The sequence below is a fragment of the Taudactylus pleione genome, unplaced genomic scaffold (genome assembly GCF_031769625.1).
Source record: "Taudactylus pleione unplaced genomic scaffold, aTauple2 ptg000184l, whole genome shotgun sequence".
NCBI lineage: Eukaryota > Metazoa > Chordata > Amphibia > Anura > Myobatrachidae > Taudactylus > Taudactylus pleione.
Genome location: NW_028284586.1, coordinates 7,662,120 through 7,684,947, shown reverse-complemented (window position 1 = coordinate 7,684,947; position 22,828 = coordinate 7,662,120). Strand labels below are relative to the sequence as shown.

The 22,828-nt window shown below is 43.9% G+C and overlaps 1 protein-coding gene across 1 annotated transcript in view; it reads right to left on the bottom strand.

The window, feature by feature from the left end:
- LOC148519732 (palmitoleoyl-protein carboxylesterase notum2-like) overlaps positions 1-22,608 on the bottom strand; it is an 83,585-nt gene extending 60,977 nt beyond the window's left edge. Inside the window, exons 1-4 of the mRNA XM_088476221.1 lie at positions 22,537-22,608; positions 6,139-6,528; positions 6,018-6,070; positions 4,183-4,278 (exon numbers count right to left, since the gene is read on the bottom strand). Coding sequence (XP_088332347.1) covers positions 4,183-4,278; positions 6,018-6,070; positions 6,139-6,446 — 457 coding nt within the window. The 5' untranslated portion in view covers positions 6,447-6,528; positions 22,537-22,608. The remainder of the gene's footprint in view (positions 1-4,182; positions 4,279-6,017; positions 6,071-6,138; positions 6,529-22,536) is intronic.
- Positions 22,609-22,828: the final 220 nt, after the last annotated feature.

Here is a 22,828-nt window from a genome sequence, read left to right as displayed (position 1 = left end):
TAAAGTATCAGCCAAGCAGCTCCTTACTATCATTTTTCAAACAGAGCAGTTAGTAGCTGATTGGCTGGTACTTTATCTTTATTTTTATTACGGCTTAGTAAATAGACCCCTAAGTGCTTACCTATAGTTATTTATGATAACTCCCCGCTAAGATCAGCTAATATGATTGTGACATATTATTCTAGCCACACACAATAGTAGACAGTGCTACACTACTGGCTTGTTCACTGTTTAGTTATGGTCTTGCGGCAATACACAAGCATTTAAGTGTTTTAAAGTGCTCCTCTGGCTCCGCGGAGTTTACACAGATAAATGGGCGTATCGAAAAGTGTTGATGTCAGTGATGACTCGTGTATTCACCATTGGATGAGTCAGCCATCAGGGACACGTATGGGTGAATGGGTGAGTAGTTCAGTTCTTATAATTAGTGTGACTAGTAAAGATACCTACAAAACACCATACCAGAACGCTGCTAGTTTTAAATGGATGGCCATAAAAAGAATTGAACAGATTAACAACAGAGATGCTAAACGTGAACATAAAATTGATGACTGATGTGTTAGACACTGGAGACAGGAGACCGATCATTTGGACAAATTGCCCAATTCTAAATGTCCAAAGTGGAGTAGTAGCCTGGCCACAATTAGATGACAACTTTGAGAAGTGAGTAAAGAACTAAAGGGAGAGAGGATTATCTTTATTCACAGTACATGTGAATGTAAGTAAATATCCGCTTTTAAAAAAAAATCAGACTGCATGAAGCGTAATATCGGGCCCCCCTCTTCCAGTTACCATCTGCTACGGAGGACTATGATCTTCAGAAAGGGGAGATTTGTGGAAATAAGTTTCCAGGACTTGCAATACTTGTGTGCATTTTTTCCCACTGTCACCTGCAGGCGCACGGGCACAGAAAGGCAGGATATAGTTACTATAGGCAATGCTTATTTTCTGATGGTACTCACCTATGTAAATTTTTATTGACATAAGTGTAAAATTCACAGTATAAAACATACTGTGGGCACAACGTCGCCAAATAAATGATGCTGCACACCTTAGGGGTGTGATAGCACAGATCAATAAGAAGCTATTGGTCTGAGCAGTTATCTTCCCAATCATCCCACACCATAACTACCACCACCGGGACTGTAGGGTGGTTAGGGTAAGACTAGTTAAGAGAGAATTGTACTAGTCAGTAAAGGGTGGAGGGGAATGCATTAATTGTCTTGTGTGAGAGATGTGCATGGTTTTGTAGACACCAGGGTTGGTACAAAGTTCTTGGCACCCTATGCAAAATATAATGCTACTGCTAAGACTACCACCACCACTAATACCCCCGGCCCCGCAGGTGAAAATGTGCTATTGTATAAGTCCCACATGACCATCTGTATTAAGCACAGGGATGTCTTTCTTAGTGACATCCTTCATTTTGCAATAGGCAGACTCAGTGGAGGCCCCAGATCTCGGGGCATAGGCAGCTGTCTAAAGCTGCCTAATGGTAGAACGGCCGTGGTAGAGACTGTTGAGTACCGTCACAAAAGAAGCACTGTATGTTATACAAATAATATGCGGTTTCCTCATATCGTGCTAGAAGAGTACTAGTCATGCATATGAAGTGAGAAAAACAAATTAAGCTGGTATTATGCTAACTTATAAGGAATACCACCCAAAGCCCCCTTATGTGTTGCGCAAGAGGTAGGATATAATGGTACCTGTAAGATTAGAGTCCTAGTGGAAGTAAATCCAGGAACACTGATCTCCTAAATCTGGCTTTTTAGTCTTCACCTCTGAGTAGATGCATACAGTTTATCAGGTTAGCAGCCAATGCATTGCAACGTGTCTTGAATAAGGTTATTGTTGAAACGCGTTGGTGGTTGACCTGGGAAGCTGCATAGACCAAACCTGAGACGAGGAGGAGAAATTCAGATTTAGGAGACCGGTGTTGAGATCTTCCTTTTCTGTAACCCGATTTATATTTGTAATATTCTATAAGATATTTAAAAAAAAAGACTGAGCAGAGATGAGAGATTGGAAGTGCACTTGCTTGGTAATGTCCAGAGTATTTCAGATGGATTAGCGAATGGCAGCATATTTAGGATATTTATCAGATGTACGAGACTTATGCCAATGATTTGCAGGAGTGTTTTTAAAAGCAGCTAATTTCCTTTGTGTGCCACAGCAGACGATGTGCTCAACAATTGGGGAATTAAGTAACTACGGCAGTGTTTTTCAACTGCGGTGCCGCTAGCGGTTCCTAAGTGTGCCGCCAGAGAAGTGCAGAGAAGAAGAGATGGCCGCAGTGAAACGCCTAACTTTGGCCCAGGGCAGCAATGGGCTCTTCAAGGTGGCTCAGCCACTGCCCGGGCTGTGACCAATGGATAAGCGGCGTGCGTGACCTGTAATGTTACGCCCGCACAGTGCTCACTGCTGCTGAGCAGAGAGTGTGACAGGCAGCTGCACACATTTCCGTGGATGGGAAACAGGGAGCTCCTTTCTCTGCCACGGACAGGTAGAGGCAAATGTGTATTATTTTACGTTCTGTGTGGACAATGTGATATTTTTTATGTGGGAGACAATGTTTATTATTTTGCTTTCTGTGGGGGACAATGTGTATTATTTTGCTTTCTGTGGGGGAGAGTGTGATTGTTTTCTTCTGCAGGGGGCAAATGTATGTGTTTTCATTTTCCCGTGGGGAGCAATGTGCATGCTTTTCTTTGTGGGGGATTGTTGGTTTGCTTTGGCAATTTTTAAATCTTGTTTGGTGTGCCGCGAGTTGAAAAAGGTTGAAAATCACTGAACTAGGGCCACTTGCTGGCAGAAGAAAAAGTGAGAAAGCCAAGCAGATAAATATTCATAACAACACACAGGGTTCGATGTACAAAAGGCAGAAATGCGGTATAACCCACGAAAATGCTGTTTTCGGGGGTTTTACTGGAATTCTTATATGTACATTGTTCCGGTGGGTAACGCCATCTTTAGATGGGCTTCTTTTTGGGAATGCCCCCTGAGAGGGATCCAATCGGATTCCTCCTAGCTCCCCCCGCACTACATGCATCCTTCTGTGCATAAACAGAAGGACGCTAGAAGGACTTCTGTGTCATAAACCCCAAAGTCCTTCTATCGCAAAGGACAGCTCTTACCAGGATTTTGCAGGATTTTGTGGGTACACACCGGTGATATTATCACCGGTATGTACCCGATAATGGGCGATATGAACAGCATTGCAGATGCAATGCTTAGTACATCCCACCCACAGAGAGAATTGATTGAAAAGCTGCATAATATGTATGTAAAGAAGGAAACAGGCAGGACAGTGTGTACAGTGTTGGGAAATGAAGAGTCCAAGCCCTCCAGCCCACCATGCCATTGCTGGGGCTTGGAGGTGTGGGTGAAGTGGGACAGAACATGCATTCCACATTTAATCACTTACCTGGCATGGTCACATGGGATACGACTGCAGCCACCTGGACATTAGCTGACACGGTCACATCCTATGCCAAACCGTTGCGTCCCCATCTGTTACTTTCTTCCTCCTGCTCCGGCCCCTTGAATGTGATGTCTATGACATCACTCTCAAAATCATGCCCAAGAACACTGTGTGAACGGCACACTGGGGCGCAAGCACCATATACCAAATGTTCCCTTCTGACCACTAGTATGCCGAACTCTGCATGTGCAAAAATCAGCTGCAGCAAGGGGGTCTGGCAATCAGTTCCCCCTAGCCCGCGCTCCGCTGTGCTCGCAATATGTTGAGGAGACGGGGCTATGCCACAGGGAGTGGGGGTAATGGGGGGCATCTTTTGGCACTGGGGGGGAGGCTAAGGGGGTGGCTTATGCCCATCAAAAAGGATTTTTGACCGGGTTGGGGGAGGAATATATTAAAAATAGTTACTTGCATATACTGTAAAGTGACATGGGGAGGGGGGTACAAATACAGTGAGAGTGCGTTGACACTGGGTGTGGGGGCTCTGCCATTTGGATCTATTGGGTGGGGACGGTGATACTGCTGGGAACCGTTTGCCATGGGAAGGGCCATTTCCACTGGTATATATTATTAGGCAACAGAAATGAATGAGAATCCGCAAAAAAGAAAATATCAACTGTATAAATAAAGCTATTTCTTTTTTCCAGGCAGTAACAAATCTAAGACAAATAATGCCTGATACTAAGATTAGGTAACTTTACCTTTCCTGGTCTTTGTCCAGTCTGAGGAGCTCATTAAACGCTTGGCATTCCTGTATCTAACATCACATGTCTCTTTGCTGTAACAACACCACCCTCCTGTTTATAGGGAACAAGATCCATAATGCATTAAACTATTACATAATCTGATGGTTTACTGTTTGATTATCACATATGCAATAATATTCATGGGAACGTGACCTTGCAATGCATTAGAAGGATAAGTTACTGGCTCCTATTGAATTGGTAGGCTCCATTCCTTTGACTGTTATCTCAGGCCACAAAATGGCTGCTTAGACTGTGTAGACAACATCTGACTTTAATATAAAGAAAGAAGTCAGTATTATGGGGTAACCCCAATTTTGCCCCCTTGCTCTCAAATTTTTTGTACCTGATGTGGAAACGAAAGGGATTGGCAGCCATTCGGTTTTGATCCTGGGGGCAATCTTTATTCTTTTCAGCAGCTTAGGGACCTGTACAATATTCCCAATTCACATTTTTATATGTATCTGCATGTCAGGCATTACATCCAAAGTAAAGTGGATTTTGGCTCGTATGACTTGCTCTTACATCATGACTCACTAACCCCTATTTATTCAATATTCACCCTAGCCTCTACTCACAAATTTAAACTGTGCTATCTGTATAATGATTTGTTGATACAAGATATCAATAAGTTATGGTATAAAGTATGGTCTGCTTGGTCACAGGATTTTCCTGATTTTATATTTTCCAACAGAACCATGAAACAACTCCCATCGATTCTAAAATGGCTAAAATCAGCTAAACTCCAAGAAATTCATATCAAATTTCTTAATAGAGCCTATCTTTCCCAAGCACAATGGAGCAGAATTACCAACTCAGACCCTAAGTTTGCTTGTTGTCCAAAATGCTTCTCATCTTCTAGTACTTTTATTCATAATATATGGCAATGCTCTAAGGTCAAGAAATTTTGGTATAAAGTTCATAATTTTGTACAACAGATTACGAAGAGCAATCTTCCTTTTTCTTGGGAAGCATTTCTATTAGCAGATTTTTCTTCCTGGGCTCCAAATCTAATTCAAAATACATTGTTGCCATTATTAACGACTATTATAACCCTAGCAAAAAAATTATTTTACAGTATTGGCTATCAAAAGGAGTCCAGTCTTTAGAAATGTTGAAATTTGAATTGTTGAATGTAATATATTTTGAGACGCGCTGCTATTCTTGATATTGAAAGGGGAGTCAAGACCTTTATCTTGAAATGGGAAATATACTTAGACTTTTTACCCATTACTGCATCCAATAATATTTTGAAAGTTTTTGACAATACCACTTGGTCTCTGATGAGACGAATAACTTGATAGCTGGGATCGGTACATAATGATATCACTTTGTAGGACTTATTGTCACTGAGGAATAGCTAACAGAATATATAATTATTATATTTTTTGATGATTGTAAGACGATTCATCTTATTTTTATTTTATTTTCATTACATTTTATTTCTTTACTTTTATTTTTCTTTACTTATTTTATTGTATTTTTATTATTTAAAAATTTTCCTTTTATTGTATATCTAGTTTGTTGACCCTGAGTCCAATAGTATTTAATATTATAAATATGGTCTATATATCTGGTTTTGGACTCTTTCTTTTTCCCCATAAAAAGTAAAAAAGACAAAATTCAGATACTCAATATTTCACAAAATGTATGTACTTTATTGCATATGTATGTTCTTTATAATGCAAGGTATACATTTGTTGTAAAAATGTTTGTATGTGTGTAATTTGTACTGAATTTTGGATATAATAAAAAGATATTTAAAAAAAAAAAAAAAAGAAAGAAGTCAGTACCTTCAAGAAATATTATCCATCGTTTGTTTGCTTTGGCTTCTCGTATATAATACCTAGGTGTACAAAACAGAGATAGTTATCATTGTATTGTATTGGTGAAATGCTCGATTCAGCTGCTTACCCTGCCGTTGTCCCATCATTACAGGTCACCATTGTGTTCTTCAGCAGGTGGAGTTTCATGTCTTCAGATGCTTTCTGCTCATGTATCGGTGTCATTGTAGGGCCTCTTGATAGACCCAATGTATGATCCAGTGAAGAGAGGTTAACTGCAGATATTCCATGAGCAGACATGGGGAACTCTTCATTGGGCGGCTGAAGAACTGCTCTACCCTGTGCTGTAGTTTTTAAACTAACTTTATTTGTACGTTTATTTTGAGGCATCACTTTGTTCACAACTAGCAAAATCAGGAAAGACACCAGTAGCTTCATAGTTTTCCTTAGATGTTAGATCTTCTTACACTGTCTTTTTACTTCATAGATTTCAATATGTATATATAGTACAAAAGGAACCCTGTCAAGAGACATAATAAATATGTGTGTTTTATAAAGTTCTGCTAGTGAAAATACACAGATCTACATGACCGTAATAAACATCTACACCACCACAAAATACCTCACAGACTTGTGCAATATTCAAATGTAGCAAGGATATTCTCACATTCATAGGGGCATATTCAATTGGGTGCGTGAATAGCAACAAACCCGCACCTGCGAGGTTTTTCCTGCAGGTGCGGGTTTTTTGCTATTCAAATAGGTGCAGATTTTTTCTTTTTTTTACACGCCGGGAGGTTTTAATTCTCTCACCTCCTGAGTGTGATTTTTACTAAAATCGATAATAATTTAGAAAAATTCTGCTGGACTTGCTCGGGCACCCTGGCGGAAGCCCCCCAGTGGACTAATTAAGCAATTGGAAGTTTCCAATTAGCTTAATTGGTCAGTATTTACTCACCTTCCGAAGTGCTGTCTTCATCCGGCGTCGGGTCCCGGACTACTGCAGCAGCAGTGAGTATGCAGTGGCGTCACAAGGGGTGTGCGGGGGGTGCGGGCCACACCCGAGTGTCACCCACTGAGGGGTGACACCAAGGTGCAGGCTTCCCCTCAGTGACAGGAGTCGGGGGCTGCACTGTAGAATTAAGTGCAGCACTCGGCTCCTGTCACAGTGAGAGAGCCTGTAGTGTCTGCACCTCTGGCACCCCCCACCACTCCACAGAGATACACGGGCTGGGGACCAGATTCGGCCCACGAGGCCACGCCCCCTTTCTAAAGCCACACCTCCTTTTTTGAAGCCACACCCCATTTTCGGGGCACGTGGCTTTGCCACGCACAAGGCATCCCTCCCCGCACCAGGTGTCACCGCGGGGAGGGACACCACTGTATGTAAGTGTGCTTGAGCGAGTATGAGTGAGTGTGTGTGTGCGTCCCCCTCAGTGGTAGTGTGGCCCCCCGTAATGGGCGCTGGGAGAACTACATCTCTCAGCAGCCCTTGCCTCTCCCACCAGCCCCTGGAGCCTCCCAGCAGGCCCCGGAACTCCCAGCAGCCCCCTCTCCAGTGAGAAGATAGAGGGGAGGCCACCGGGAGTCGTGGAGACCCCCAGGCAGGTAAGTGAAGAATTATTTATTTATTTTTTACGCGGCACAGGGTTTTCAGAGCTGAAAAGCCCGCGACCACTTTATTTTTAATTGGATACCATTGGTCACGTGGAGAGGGCATACCCGCAGTATTCCAAAGTTGGGCGCGAGGGGCGTACGTTTTTTTACCTCGCTAAACCTTGCACCCAACTGAATATGCCCAATAGGACGTAGTTTCTAACGGAATAAAAATGAACCAGACAAAAATGTTAGGAAACAGCAGCCCCGTCTGTATCACAGCACAGGAGAATAGAAAGCTAGGGGTAAATTTACAAAGAATCGAGATTGGTCGAGCTTTGTTAGTTTTAATCTTGATTTGCATCGCCGAATCTTGGGTGATTTTCCCGTTTTTCATCTCGCAAATTTACTAAGAAGTGAGTTTAGGTGAAAGTGAGATTTCCGATGGTGATGCAGTTTGAGATATCTCCCCCGAGTTGCAAGTTTAGATGAGATTATTACTCACCCGAGATTGCAGTATATTCTCTCTGCAAATCTCTCCCGAGCAAGCAGCCTGCACATATCAGTGAGATCTGTGAAGGCTGCTTGTGTGTTGTACCTGTAAAAAACAAGTTAAATGTGTAAAAAAAAATGACGCAGAGTCCCCCCAAAAACATAACCAACCCAGGACTGGTCAGCCAGTCCTGGTTCCAAAAATTACAGGGAACAAAACGAGTAGGGTTCCACCATAATTTAGGAATCAGCACCTAGCTGCAGGGCCAGTCCTGGTTTTAAATATAGGGGGGGAAAAATTGCGTAGGGGTCCTCCTGTATTTAAAACCAGCACCAGACCCAAACCGACCGAGGTGTAATGCCACAGCCAGGAGACCCTATCACCGGGGCTCCATGGACAAAGCATTAACACCCCAAGCCAGTCAGGCCAAGCCGGGGATCTCAGGCGAGGTGGGGACCCTCCCTCTCCCGAAACCCCAGGTTTGGTCTGAAGCTTGGGGCTCTTCCCCGCAGCCCCGTGCTGTGGGTACGGGGGTAATAAAGTGTTAAATAGTAGTAAACTATTGTATTTTACAGTGGAACTACAAGTAAATCTTTATTTAACAATTTATTTTACTGTGGAGGTACGGGTGCCGTCCGCCTGCAGGCACTTGTAGTTCCACTGTAAAATACAATAGTTTACTTCTATTTTCCACCCACCACTCCAGGGGTGCGGGGAAGAGCCCCGGGCTTCAGACCAAGCCTGGGGTTTCGAGAGAGGGGGGACAACTTCTTGGGAAGTCTCCACCTCCCCTGAGATCCCCGGCTTGGCCTGACTGGCTTGGGGTGTTAATACTCTGGCTGTGGCATTACACCCTGGTAGGTTTGGGTCCGATGCTGGTTTTAAATATAGAGGGACCCCTACGCAATTTTTTTCCCCCTGTATTTAAAACCAGCACTGGTGCTCGTTCCTAAATTACGGTGGAACCCTACTCATTTTATTCCCCATTATTTTCAGAACCAGGACTGGCTGACAAGTCCGGGCTAGTTATGGCTTTTGGGGCTGGATCCTACATAATTGTTTTTTAAAAAAAAACAAAAATTTTTAATATTTACAGGCAGAAACATACACAACTGACAATGCTCTGTGTATGTTTCTGGAAAACTCGCAGCTTCGGAGGTGAGTGTTTAAAACTTCAATTTGACAGAGAGTTTGCTGTCATCTCACCCGAGATTGTCATCTCGATTCTTGGTAAATTTGCAAGCTGTATATTTTAGGTGAATAGTACTTGCGAGTTTGCCCGATGGCTATAAGATTCAAGTTTGCGGTCTCACCCGAGTTTTACGAGTGAGAAGGGAGAACTCTCCCCCAAACTCACCAGAGTCTGCCTTTAGTAAATTTGCGAGATGAAAAACATGCCTAAACTCACCAGAGATTGTCATCTCGATCGATTCTTAATAAATTTACCCCCTAAACTCCTAAAAAATAACAAATGCAGGGATTCTTACAATGGTTGTTGGAAATTATAAGAGATTAATGAGAACTACATTCTGGAAAGCAGCAATCTGAATCTGCTGCTCAGTGGATCTGTATACAATGTATTTATTTAGTTTTGAGTAACTATGCTTTCTAGTTCTTTCAGATAAAACATTTATATGGCTCATTATGCAGAATCAAGCAATGCACATGTCTAATAAGAGCAAAGCCTTTCATTCACAATCACACATTAATTTAAGGTAGATACGTCTTTGGTGTTAAGACCCCCATACATCAGCAATCTGAAAACCACAATTGAACAATTTGAAGATTCATTGCCCGATCTTAGGATTTCCCAATCGAGCAATCTGCGCCCATACACTACAGATCTTTTTCAGTGATTTGCAGATCGATTGCAGCAAACACAGATCTGGCAATCTTGAAAGGCCTATCATTTTACTGGTAATGGTCTGCAAATCTGCTGATCATGTCCATACACGATTGCAAATTGCACGATTGCTGCTATCCATCTCCGATGTATGGGGGCCTTTAGATCTCATTCTCATTACAATATACTGTACCACTGTTGAGGTATGGACATCTGAGAGGGAAGCAGCTGTGACCCATTACTAGTCACACAGAACTCTGAGATAACCTTTTGACCACTGCCTGCAGCCTAGTGAGCCAGGACTTTGGGGTGCACCAAGCAGGTGGCGGTCGGAGAATGCAATGAGACCTAATTAATTCAATGCTGGCCACAGAGCATAATTAAAGAAAGTTGTTAGTGATAGAGTTAAACTCTGAATATTGGTTTGTTCAAATTAATGCTGACATGGAGATACAGTCGCTTTCACATATTCTCACCAAGGATTTCTAAGTGCTTATTGTTTGCAATGGCAAAGATATATATATACAATGTTGTAATGGCATTTCGCTCTCTGTACCTTTCTCATTAACAATGAACAAAGGCTCTTTAGAAAGGTCTAGAAATTAGTAGTTATTTGCTTATTAATACAATGCTGCTCCCTGCTGTTAATACAAATAGAATTTGCAGCGTATACATGACTTTAATCAAACTGTTAAGAAACTATTACGCATGCTTAGAAGTGATAAGATAACCAATGAAGAAGCTATATAAATGCCTGTCATGCCTAATAAAGTTAGAGTATTGTCTGACACTATTGCTGTGTGTGTCTCCAGTTACTCTCCGGCCATGATATTAACTTTTTCCTTTCCAGATATCCTGTTTACATGACCACTTGCCTTTATCATTAGTTATCCAGCTGTCCAGAAGTGGTGTTGAAGGGAAAGTTCTTAAAGTGACTAGCAGATAGCTTTATGTGACCATGTAACTTACTGCTAAAACCTTTACTTTATGTGCATTGTGTTACAGTGCCACCTGAGCAGTTGGGTCACTATGGGGTTGCGGGCAGCACCGGCTGTCACACTCGGAGGGGGTGACACCAAAATGCTGGCTCCTCAGTGACAGGAGCCGGTTGCCGACAGTGCAGCGACAGTGTTCCGGGGACAGCCCTCTCGGGATGCTGGGCATGCCCCCCAGAGTGACACGATTGGGCGTCTCTGCATCTGGGTAGCCTGTAGAGCTGCCAATGATATCTTTAGAGTCTTCCTCATACTTCCCAGGAGACAAAGACTACTTTACACTTCACAAATATCATCAGTAGCCAAGATCAAACTTGTCAGTTGAATAACCTTTGTTATCTGCACATGTGCAGTATGAAAGGTCATTTCCAGAGGCAGCCTATGCACTGTGCTCTGTGTTTAGCAGCATTAGAGCAGGTAGCTCTGAAGGAATTGGTATGATTTACCACCGGACGCCTGTCTGGCGGTTGGAATCCCGACAGCGGCTGCCCGACATGGGTGAAAATCCTGATCGTCCCTAAGGTAAGTATTCACTAACCTAATTCCCTCCTAATTCACTAACCTAATTCCCTCCCCTAACCCTCCTTGTCCGATCACTCCCACTGCCGCATCCCCTTCCCTTCTCCTGGCTCACCTGTCTTCTTTCAGTGAGCTGGGCCACATGTCTGCAGTGCCCCGGAGCTCTCAGCTCCGGGACTCGGCAGTGCAGACACAGCAGGGAGGGATCTGAATAGATCCCTCTGCTGTGGCTGTCATGCTGTTTACACGGCAGCCTGTGAAGATTATCGGGGGCTGAACGCCATCTGAAAGTGGCGTTCAGTAACACCATCAACTTCCGAAAAAATGCTTTTTCAGAACTTGATGAATAGCCCTGACACTTATTTTTTACAAAAGTGAAAGTGTTAATTATCACATACTTTAGTGAAAAATAAGTGATGATAAATAGGCCCCTCAGACCATACCTGCCGACTTTCAGCCCCCTCCGCCATGGAAGCCTGTCCGGCTTCCAAGGCGGGGGGGGACGTTGTAGCAGAAAGGGGGCATGGCGCCGCAATGATGCAGCATTGGAGACGGAGCATGGGGCATGACTGCGATCGCATCATCGTGGGGGTGGCCCCTCTTCATAATGCCAATATTAACGGCATTGTAAAGCAGGGAGCGGGGCCATGATGATGCGATACAGCATCTCCGCCCCCCCCCCCCCCCTGCGGGGGTTTCTAGTGTTACACGGGGGCGGGGGGTAGGGCGGGTTGGCGGACGCCGGGAGGCTTACCCTGCCTTCCCGGTAGGCAATGAGCGGCACCCAATTTTTGGGAGGCTCTCGGCCGAATCGGGACGGTAGGCAAGTATGCCTCAGGCAGGGATGCTCGACATACAGCCCTCCAGCTTTTGTGGAACTACACATCCCAGCATGCCCTTGCACAGTGCTGTTATTAGTGAATGCAAGAACTGTGGCAGGGAGATATGCATTTTAGGTTTAAGTGTGTTTTAAAAGGAACAGTGGCTTCTCGAACTCTGTGTTATCATGTATCTCAATGTACTTTTCTAGTACCTTATATCTGTATGAGATTAATAAATAACTCCCTCAGACATTTTGTATATATTTTAATCATTATTAATACATCTGAATAGCCCCTAGAACCAATGTGAAGCATCTCCTGGATATAATAACACATACCTCAGAGTAACTTTTTGTTTGCAGAAATTCATGTAGCAACAACTGTTTCTAGATGAATATCTAAAAATTTAGGTAAGAGAGACAAAAAAGTTCTGACCAACCTACTAAGGCCCTGATTCAGAGCCGGACGCTCTAACAGAGCGCTCGCTCTAAATCACGGCCGTCCTTCTTGTTTTTCAGAGCGGCCTCCCGGACGCTCGCATAGCTGTGGGTGACCACCCACAGCTATAGCGAGCGGCCAGGAAGATGGTCGTGATGGTGAAGACCGTCGCAACCATCGGGCTTGCGACGAGACCCTTGTGGTAGGGTCTCGTTGCCGCAAGCCCCAGAGTGCTTTCGGCTCTAACAGAGCCGAAAGCACTCCCACATCACTTGTGAACGCCTCCGTCTGGGCAGCAACGCCCCCGGCCCGCCCACCAAAGGGGGTGTGCTGTCACTCAACATCGACAGCACGCCCCCTTTGGTACGAGACCCGGAGCGACGGATGCCCGTCGCTATCCGGGTCTCGCGCATGCGCACGACGGAGCTGGCTCTGTCGTGCGCATGCGCACTGGGCCACCATCGACCCGCTTGCGAGGGCATAGCGCTCGCGAGCGGGTCTGAATCAGGCCCTAAGCCCTGAAAAGCCTACTGTACCTTTCCAGAACTTGTTTCCTATAGCTAACGCCACCTTTGTCTCCTGTGTAGAGACCCTCCCCTCCTCCTTATTCAGTATGGGAGCAGGCTATGGTTGCACATGACGGGTATTACAGTGAGGACAGAACTTGTTTCCTATAGCTAACGCCACCTTTGTCTCCTGTGTAGAGACCCTCCCCTCGTCCTTATTCAGTATGGGAGCAGGCTATGGTTGCACATGACAGGTATTACAGTGAGGACAGAACTTGTCTCCTATAGCTAACGCCACCTGTGTCTCCTGTGTAGAGACCCTCCCCCCCTCCTTATTCAGTGTGGGAGCAGGCTATGGTTGCACATGACAGGTAATACAGTGAGGACAGAACTTGAAGTTGAATGCTTTTTGAGCAGTGGCAAAAGATTAGTATTTACTATTTACTGGGACTGCTGCTTGTTGGAGCAGATGTCATGGAAGGAGTAAAATGTTAAATAACTCGGGGCCTGATTCACTACGGAACGCAACTGCGAATTCAATAGTGATTACGCACGTAGTTCAACTGCGATTATATGCTAATTCATTGCGATCGCAATGCCACCGCTGCACTACATAAGGATGCCCATTTTACCATTTTAGCAAGACTGCAAAAACATCGGTACAATCGTGTACCATCGCAGCCTCACGCACACTTGCACAAGCTCTGACCTTACTCAGAAATTCTAACTTCCACACATGCTATAAGCCCTTAGGCTGCGTATGGCATCGCAGTGGATAATTTATGCACTCCCCTGCAACGACGTTGAAACACACTGGCACGGCTTTGTTTCCCAGACACGCCCCCCCCGTCACCACGCACAAACAGTACCTGTCAATCACTCGGCGATGGGTCTGCGTAGCCGATGCGATTGCTGTCCCGGTCGCAGTGGCTAGTTCGTGCACACGCACTGGAATCCATACGCATGCGCAGTACGCAACAATTGGCCGATTGCGTGCGTATTAGCAACTGCATTCCTTGCTGAATCAGGTCCTCAGTTACTTAATCTCTTATCATTGTGAAGAACAACAAAAATAGATGTTAGTTAATGGGCAAAAAACTGCAAAGGGTCTTAAATAGGCCTCTTAGAACCTCTGCTGTCAAGGTGGTGAATGTGTCATGTACGTACCACGTAATAATGACATTGTACAATGTGCTGCTGAGAGGAATACTGTGTTTTATGCAGAGTTGGAAGCAAAGCAAAAAAAAAAAGAAGCAAACTTTATCAGTATAATATCAGTATAAAGTTTTATATGATCACAGAACAACTACTCTCTGACTTCTAATATCCATATAATTTACAGTACAGATTGAGATATCGTACTTTAATACCAATATAATTATTGTTGTTGTTATTATTAGTGGTAACTGTTATTTTATTTTCTTTGCCAAGGCATAATAAAATATCATTCATAGACATCAGACAACAGTGCCATCTAGTGGGCCGAATGAGAAATGTTTCTTGAAAACTGCAATGATCCTGTATAGCTGATGCTCAAAGGCCTGATTCAGTAGTGAACGCAAATGTGATTACGGATGCACATCGCTCATGTGTATAAGCCGCATTGCAATTACGAGCGCACATAGCAATCCATCGCAAACTTAGTGACAGGCTGACAGCGTTTGGGGTGGTGATGGGGGGTGGTCAGAAAAACACAGGCGTGTCAGTCCGTTTGAACGGCGCTGGTCAGACCTGGTGTAAATGTTGTGTGACTGCTTGATGTACGTCGATGGTAAAGATATTTACATAGGAGTGCGACATTGGACGCATATGAGAAGGCAGCAGTGGGCGTCCTTTTGCCGGCTGAGCTTTGGCAAGCATTAGCATATTTTCACAGCTGCGTTCCATGCAAAATTGCAGCTGCGATCGCTGCTGAATCAGGCCCATAGTACATGGATTTACTATATAAATTTCTTTCACTTATACTGGTAGATGAGGAGTGGTGCCCCTTATGCAGTGCCCCATATGCAATGCCCCTATAGTAATGCCCCCTGCAGTAATGCCCCCTGCAGTAATGCCCCCTGTAGTAATGCCCCCTGCAGTAATGCCTCCTGTAGTAATGCCCCCAATAGTAATGCCCCCAATAGAAATGTCCCCTGCAGTAATGCCTCCTGTAGTAGTGGCCCCCTTTAGAAGTAATGCCCCCTGTAGAAGTAATGCCCCCAATAGAAATGTCCCCTGCAGTAATGCCTCCAGTAGCAGTAGCCCCCAATAGTAATGCCCCCTTTAGAAGTAATGCCCCCAATAGAAATGTTCCCTGCAGCAATGCCTCCTGTAGTAGTGGCCCCCAATAGTAATGCCCCCTTTAGAAGTAATGCCCCCTGTAGTAATGCCCCCTGCAGAAATTACCCCCTGCAGAAATGCCCCCAATAGTATTGCCCCCTTTAGAAGTAATGCCCCCTGTAGTAATGCCCCAATAGTAATGCCCCCTGCAATTGTGCCCCCTGCAGTAATGCCCCCTGTAATAGTGCCCCCTGCAGTAATGCCCCCTCTAATAGTATACGCGCACGCAGGAGTGGGTTTCTGAGGGCTGAGGTGGGCCGGAGGAGGCAGAACTACTTTAACCCCTGGTTGTCACTAATTGGGCGGCTTGGTTAAATCATTATAACTCCTCTAATCCATCTTCCTGTGGGCTGTAAATTGGTAGCCTCTCCTGACTCTAAGGGGTATATTTACTAAAGTGAGAGTTTTTAGAAGTGGAAATGTTGCCCAAAATGTAAATATGTATGCAATCTTAGACCGCAAACTATTCTCTAACAAGAGACAATGATGTCACCATACCAACGCATGGAAGGTGAAAAGAAGTTTATGTTACAATATAAAACAGCTGCTATGATGAATTATCTTTCCCTTATGGGTGCCTTTCGGTGGAGTGAGAAAAATATGAGATACTGTAGTGAGAATATAAAGGTATGTATACACATAATATAGTCTCACTATCTCATCTTTTGGTTGGGGGGTTGAATGACATTGCAGCAAAACAAGACAACGAGACCCCAATGTTTTATCTCATAAAACCCTCTATTTACAGTCACCTGGCTCCCATGTGCTGCCTTTACCCATGACTCAATGGGTTGTGCACTAAACAGATGCATATGGTCAGCATTAAAAGAAGAGGAAGCTACATGTGAGAATGATAATATACAGTAAAAGTGACAGGCCCAAACAGCGCCCCCTGCCCTGTGGTGCCCTGTGCCATGGCACTGCTCGCACTACCCTAGTTACGGCCCTGTAAATAGGCATCCTCGTTCTGCAGGAAAATATACAAATGAAAAAATAGGGGCAAATGTAATAGGGTGAGAGTTTAGAAGCTGAGAGAAAACTCACATATTACAGCCAATGTAATAAAGTCACAGAACATGCAGACTTCCATGCTTTTCTGACTAAAAAAACTCTCAAGATTTAGGAGTATATTTACTAACATTCAATTTAGCATTTTGAGTGATTTGGCATTCGATTTGCATTTGGGTACTTACTAAAGGCCAAATCGAATGTAAAATCTAATTTAAATCCGAATTTTACTCAAATTGAACTCAAATCGAACATCAGTACTTTTACATAGACCGACACACAAATCCCTCATTTACTATCATTCAATTTGAAATCGAACACAAAATTGAACTTCGAATCGAATTTCAAATCCCAAAATGAATAGACCTGCTTCATGCTTTCGATTAGAGCATGAGCAGGTCGTACTGACACAGATACATGCAGACATCAGTGAGATGCCTGCATGTATCTTACTGTAAAAAGCTAAGAAAGAGTTACATTTAGAAAAAAAATTACGTGGGGCCTCCCCTAAAACAGAACCAGCCCCGCACTTTTCATAGCCAGTCCTGGTTGTCTAAGCACAGGTAAAAAAATACATAGGGTTCCACTGTACTTAGGGCCTGATTCAGACCCGCTCACAAGCGCACAGCGCTTGCAAGCGGGTCGATGGTCCCCCACTGCGCATGCGCCGCCTCCGGCGTGCGCATGCGCGTGACCCGCCCTGCTCCGTCGCTACGGGTCTCACTACAAGACGGGGCGGCTGTCGAAATTGATTGACAGCTCGCCCCGTTTTGTAGGCTGGGAGGGGGAGTGGCTACATAAAAAAAAGCATTTACTAGTGATGTCAGTAGTGGACTTCCTGCTCTATTAGAGCAGGGAGTCCACTCGGGCTTGCGAGAGCTGAGACCCTACCACAGGATCTCCTCGCAAGCCCGATGGTTGTGATAATCGAGACAGGCTCCAGGCCACTTGCAAAAGCTGTGGGTTGTCACCCACAGCTTAGCGAGCTGCCTGAAGAGAAAAAAAAACGCGAGCAGGTCTGAATCAGGCCTGCGAGCAGGTCTGAATCAGGCCCTTAGTACAACCAGCACTGGGCTCTGGGAACCAGTCCTAGTTCTGGAATTGAAGGTGAAAAAATTGCGTAGGGTTCCCCTGTAAGCTCCAGAACCAGCACCGGACCCTTTCTAGCGGGGGGGTGATGCCACAGCCAGGGGAGCCCTTTCACCGGGCCCCCCCAGCCGCAGCATCAGTCCTGACCACTAGTCAGCCCAGGCCAGGGATCCCTGGGGAATTACAGGGGCAATTTTTCCCCTGTAATTCCAGAACCAGGACTGGTTCCCAGAGCCCAGTGCTTGTTGTACTAAGTATAGTGGAACCCTACGCAATTGTTTTCCCTGTACTTAGACAACCAGGACTGGCTATGAAAAGTCGGGCTGGTTCTGTTTTGGGGGAGCCCCACGTCATTCTTTTTTTAAATGTAACTATTTATAAGCTTGTTACAGTAAGATACATGCAGGCATCTCACTGATGTCTGCATGTATCTGTGTGAAAATGAACTGTTCATGCTGAAAGTTAAAGCATGAAACAGTTCTATGCAGTCGGGGATTTGCAGTTCGGTTTGAAGTGGGATTTGCTGCTCGATTTGTACGTAAACATGCCAAGTCGAACAGCAAATCACTGTTCCAAACCGAACCAAATCGAATTCGATTTGGGAAATGGTTCTCAAATCGAATGTTAGTAAATGAGGGATTTGAACTTTCAATTTGAGATGGTTTGAGGTGAGCTAAATCGAACTACAAAACGAAAGTCAAATCGACCCTTAGTAAATTTACCCCTTAAACTCTCATCAGGTGTTTCGTGTACTGAAAATATAACTCGATCATTGTATTAGTGTGAGAGTTTTATTGCTAAACTCTCAAATTTTTTAAACTCTCACACTATTACATTTGACCCATAGTATTTGTTAAATTTTTAAAGCACACTGGATATTATTTTATGTAAAAAAAAAAAAAAAACATGAATTCGTATATAAGCCAGTCCATCACCTACGGTTTTTGATAATCTATTATAGTCACTGTATTTTTAGAGAACATAATCAAGGTTAAACCATCTTTATGTTCACTTAATAAGAGAGAGAACACACTGAGGGCCTGATACACTGCGGATCGCTATTGTGAACGCAGCTGTGATTACGCACTGAGGTCTGCTGCGAAAATATGCTAATGAATGCAATCACAAAGCCGCCGGACAGCCAGCATAGAGATGCCCACTATCACTATCTCACATCCGTAATACCTTTCAGTCCTGTGTATACATCAGGAACATCGAGTAACATCGGCCCCTCACGCACAATTACAACAGCACTGACCTAACTCAGAACTTGGTAACCTCGTTGTATGCAGTGAGTACTCATATTACCAACGCCGGCATGCATGCAAAGACCGGCGGAATGCATCGCACCCTAAGTGGAATGCACCATGCATCCCGTCCAATAAATCCAAAGTGTTTTGCTCAAACATTTGAATATATAACTCTGTTCTCCAAATGACATCCTTTGGAGGAACAGGTCCAGTTGATGATTCAACATTCAAGTATGGAAAATTTTAAGTTATGGGTCAAGACGATGTGAAAATATTCCTGGCATTGATTTCCACATAGTCTTTCAGTTGCAGGAAATGTTGCATGCTACAATAACTACATCAGGAGCTTTAAGAGTCAGTGCCTTAGAACACATGCCATCAGATGTTCTTAGACTGATCATCCATGCTGACAGGACACCTGCTGGTGAACATCAAGGTCGATTCAATGCCCCAATGACCAATGAGATAGCAATCATTATTGTTGTCCAAGAGTGTCAATGCAGGGACATCGTACTCCAAAATAGGTCATTGAGGGTTACAAGGTTACATCAATGCAATTCTATGCCCACAGGTTAATGACAAGATCAACACGTTTTAACCATCTGCATGGAGGTAGAGCACTTTTCCATCAGTTTGCAGTTGATATCATAAAGACCCCCACCTCACCTTACACACATCAGTAATACTTAGCAAGACCATCGGTAACATCGAGTACAATCGGAGTACCACCATTCAAACGCACTGGCATTCCTGCGTTTCACCGGCTACCCCCTGTCACCACCCCTAAATGGTACTTCCTGTCAATCAGTCTGTGAGGGATCTGTGTAGTCACTGCAATCGCAGTCCCGATCGCAGTGGAGTGTTCACGCACGTGCACTGCAATGCATACACATGCACAATCGGCCAATTGCGTGCGTAATTGCAATAGCGATCCTTGCTGAATCAGGCCCAGTGCTTGTAGTTAGCTGAAAATTAAAACCACACTATGGACCTCATTCAGAGGCGGTCGCACGGGAGCGATAGGTCACACCCAAAGTGATCGAGAATATGCAAAATGAGCGCTCAGTTGCAATGCACATCGTAAGCGCGGAAACACCCACAACAATGAAAGCACACCCCTATCTCTACGGCCTAATTCAGAGTCGGTCGCAGGCGGCAACCTACATCAGCACGATTAACACCTGTTACATTGTTAATTGCCTACAAACATAGGTTGAGGCAGAAACCATCGCCAGCACTCGCAACGCTTTAGGTAGACCCTGGGCTACCCTTAGCTCTGCGAGCAGTAGCGTCATTATTGCAACGAGATGACGTGTGTGATGACTCACTCAGTAATATATGCACGCCCTTAAAACGCCCTTTTTAAGGTCAACCACGCCTGCGTACGCACCACCACACCCCCGTTCACAAGCACCTTCCCCTGTAACCACCCACAAACGGCGCAAAATGTCAATCACAGCTACGACCTCGTAGTGACTAGCGAGCAAGAGGATTGCAGTCGAGAAGACAGGCTTGCACACGCGCACTGCCATGTACACGCATGCGCAGTTGAAAAAAACATTGTTCGCTACAACAAATCGCTCCGTGCAACCGCCTCTGAATGAGGTCCTATGCCTGGTAGCTCCGTGTCTCACACTCCTGGAGCGAGCGGCTCCAATATTGTATAAAGTCAAAGTGGAAGTGTAGCTGAATAGTGGCCAGGGGAGAGACCTCTGATGTATTGGTGAGCTCACCTGATGCTGTTCCCAGTTGGCAATGAATCCTGAGTAGCCAGTGTTTGATGGTGACTTTATCCAGTATTGGAGCCGCTCGCTACAGGAGTGTGAGGCATGGAGCTACCAGGCATAGAGCCATATTCAATTTGAGCCGAGCCGCAATACTTTTTCGCATCCCAGACTTTTCGCCTACTTTGCCTGTTTTGTAGGTGGAAAAGTATCGCGCGTGTGCCCGCTTTACCCCATATTCAATTTGAAAGTACGCGAAAACGGGACCCGGCGAAACTTGAACAGACGGAAAGTACTGTCGGATTTGGGGAAATCAGCCTGACACCCCCCAAAAGATGCTCTGACATGGGGGTTCACTATGGTACCCCCCGATTTGGCTTGCTGAAGGTATTTGGTGTTTTTAAACAGGCTCAATAGCTGCTAAATAGCGGTTTTGTATTAGTGGTGAAGAATAGTATTCAGGAGTATTTTTTCCAGAAAAGAACTTATCCCAGTAAATTTGGGGTACTTCAAAATGGGGGTCAGCATATTTAAAAGTTGAAAAAATCCACCTGCCGCAAGCACTTGCAATACAAAAAACACCTGGGGCATACTTGGGGACCCTCCCAGAGGCAAGTTCGCTAGTTTTTAACTTTGTACCCCAACATTTTTTTTTTTGCCCCCTTTTTCAAAGTCATTTTTTGGGGTGTCCTTAAGTGTTTTTTAAAAAATGTTTGACACAGTTTACCTTTGGGAGACTGTCTGAAAGCTGTAGGGGGGTTCCCGTTGCACCCCAAAACCCCAATTCTGCACTTTTTTCCGCCTGCTTTTCATAGGCAAAACTTTTTCGCCTAGTACATTGCATTGACTTTCCGCCTAGGCGGAAAGTCTTTCAAATTGAATACGGGGTAAAAGCAAAACAGGTGAAAATTACGTCATCGGTGAAAAAGTATCGCGGATCCGGACTTTTCGCCTCAAATTGAATATGGGCCTTAGTGTGGTTTTAATTTTCAGCTAACTACAAGCACTCTAGGAGACCTCCTTTTAGGAGGACATCTGTGTCGGACTCCAGCTTGTATACACATATTCTCTTTACTGGTACAATATTATATTTGCAACTGATTTTCCAACGGTGCATGTTGCTTGGCTGCATATATTTTTATGTTTTGATTCCTGCTTTTATCAATGTGCTAAATAGCTTCAAATTATTAAAATTGTTATAGATTTCAATTTTGTCTCTATATTATATTTATTAGCGCTGTGTACCACTTTTAGTGGTTATTTAGTCTTATGTTTTGAACAAGTTTAGAGGCTTAACACCCCTCATCATAGCTGCTATTTTATTTATTTATTTCACTCACTTCTATTTTAGTGATTTAATTATTCAGCGCCTTTTTGGGGCTTTTTTCTTTCCTTGGTAATCATATTAACTACGCCAATAAAGTTATATATAATGTATAAAAAAAACAAGAAAATCCATCTTAATAGAGTATATTTATCTCATTGCTACAACTTCAGTGATGCGATAAAACTAACACATGTAGTGAAATAGGCTAAAATAGCCAAATGTGTCTATTGAATGACCTTAACATTAAGGACAGGCCAGAACCAAGTAGTAACTTATCTCCCTGATATTTTGATATTGTACAAATTTGTGACGGATTTCCAACAAGCAAAACAATAGACTGTTACTAACTTGCACCATCACATAAATTATTTTGCTATGTAATTTACTAAAACGAAATAATGTATACTAGAAAAAAGATAAGATATCTCAGACATACTATAAAATACTAATAGTGTCTAAAATATATTGATTTACTATGTGCTTTAGCAATAGTTTAGTTTTATACAGTCTGGTTGTTGTTGCAATTGCTTGTTATTGTATTCCATGATGGTATTTTGTAAGATTAATACTATTAACAACTTAAATAAATGCATTTACCTTGATGTCTCTGGATGAACCCACTTGAGATGTTGTTGAGAGCGTATAAGATAGAACCTACAGACAGAAGTCCCAATCATAAAGAAAACACTTAATCTATCTATGTGTTGCACATATACTGTATTTTGGGTGGCAGCTGGATGACTCATTGATCTGTAAAGGGGATTACAAGCACAGTTTCCTCACATCCCTGAAATGCAGAGCATCCTAGACATCAAAGGGACATGTCTGACCAAGGTTAAACTGCTTAACACCATCATTGCTGGGGAACCAGGAATGCACAACAGCTTTC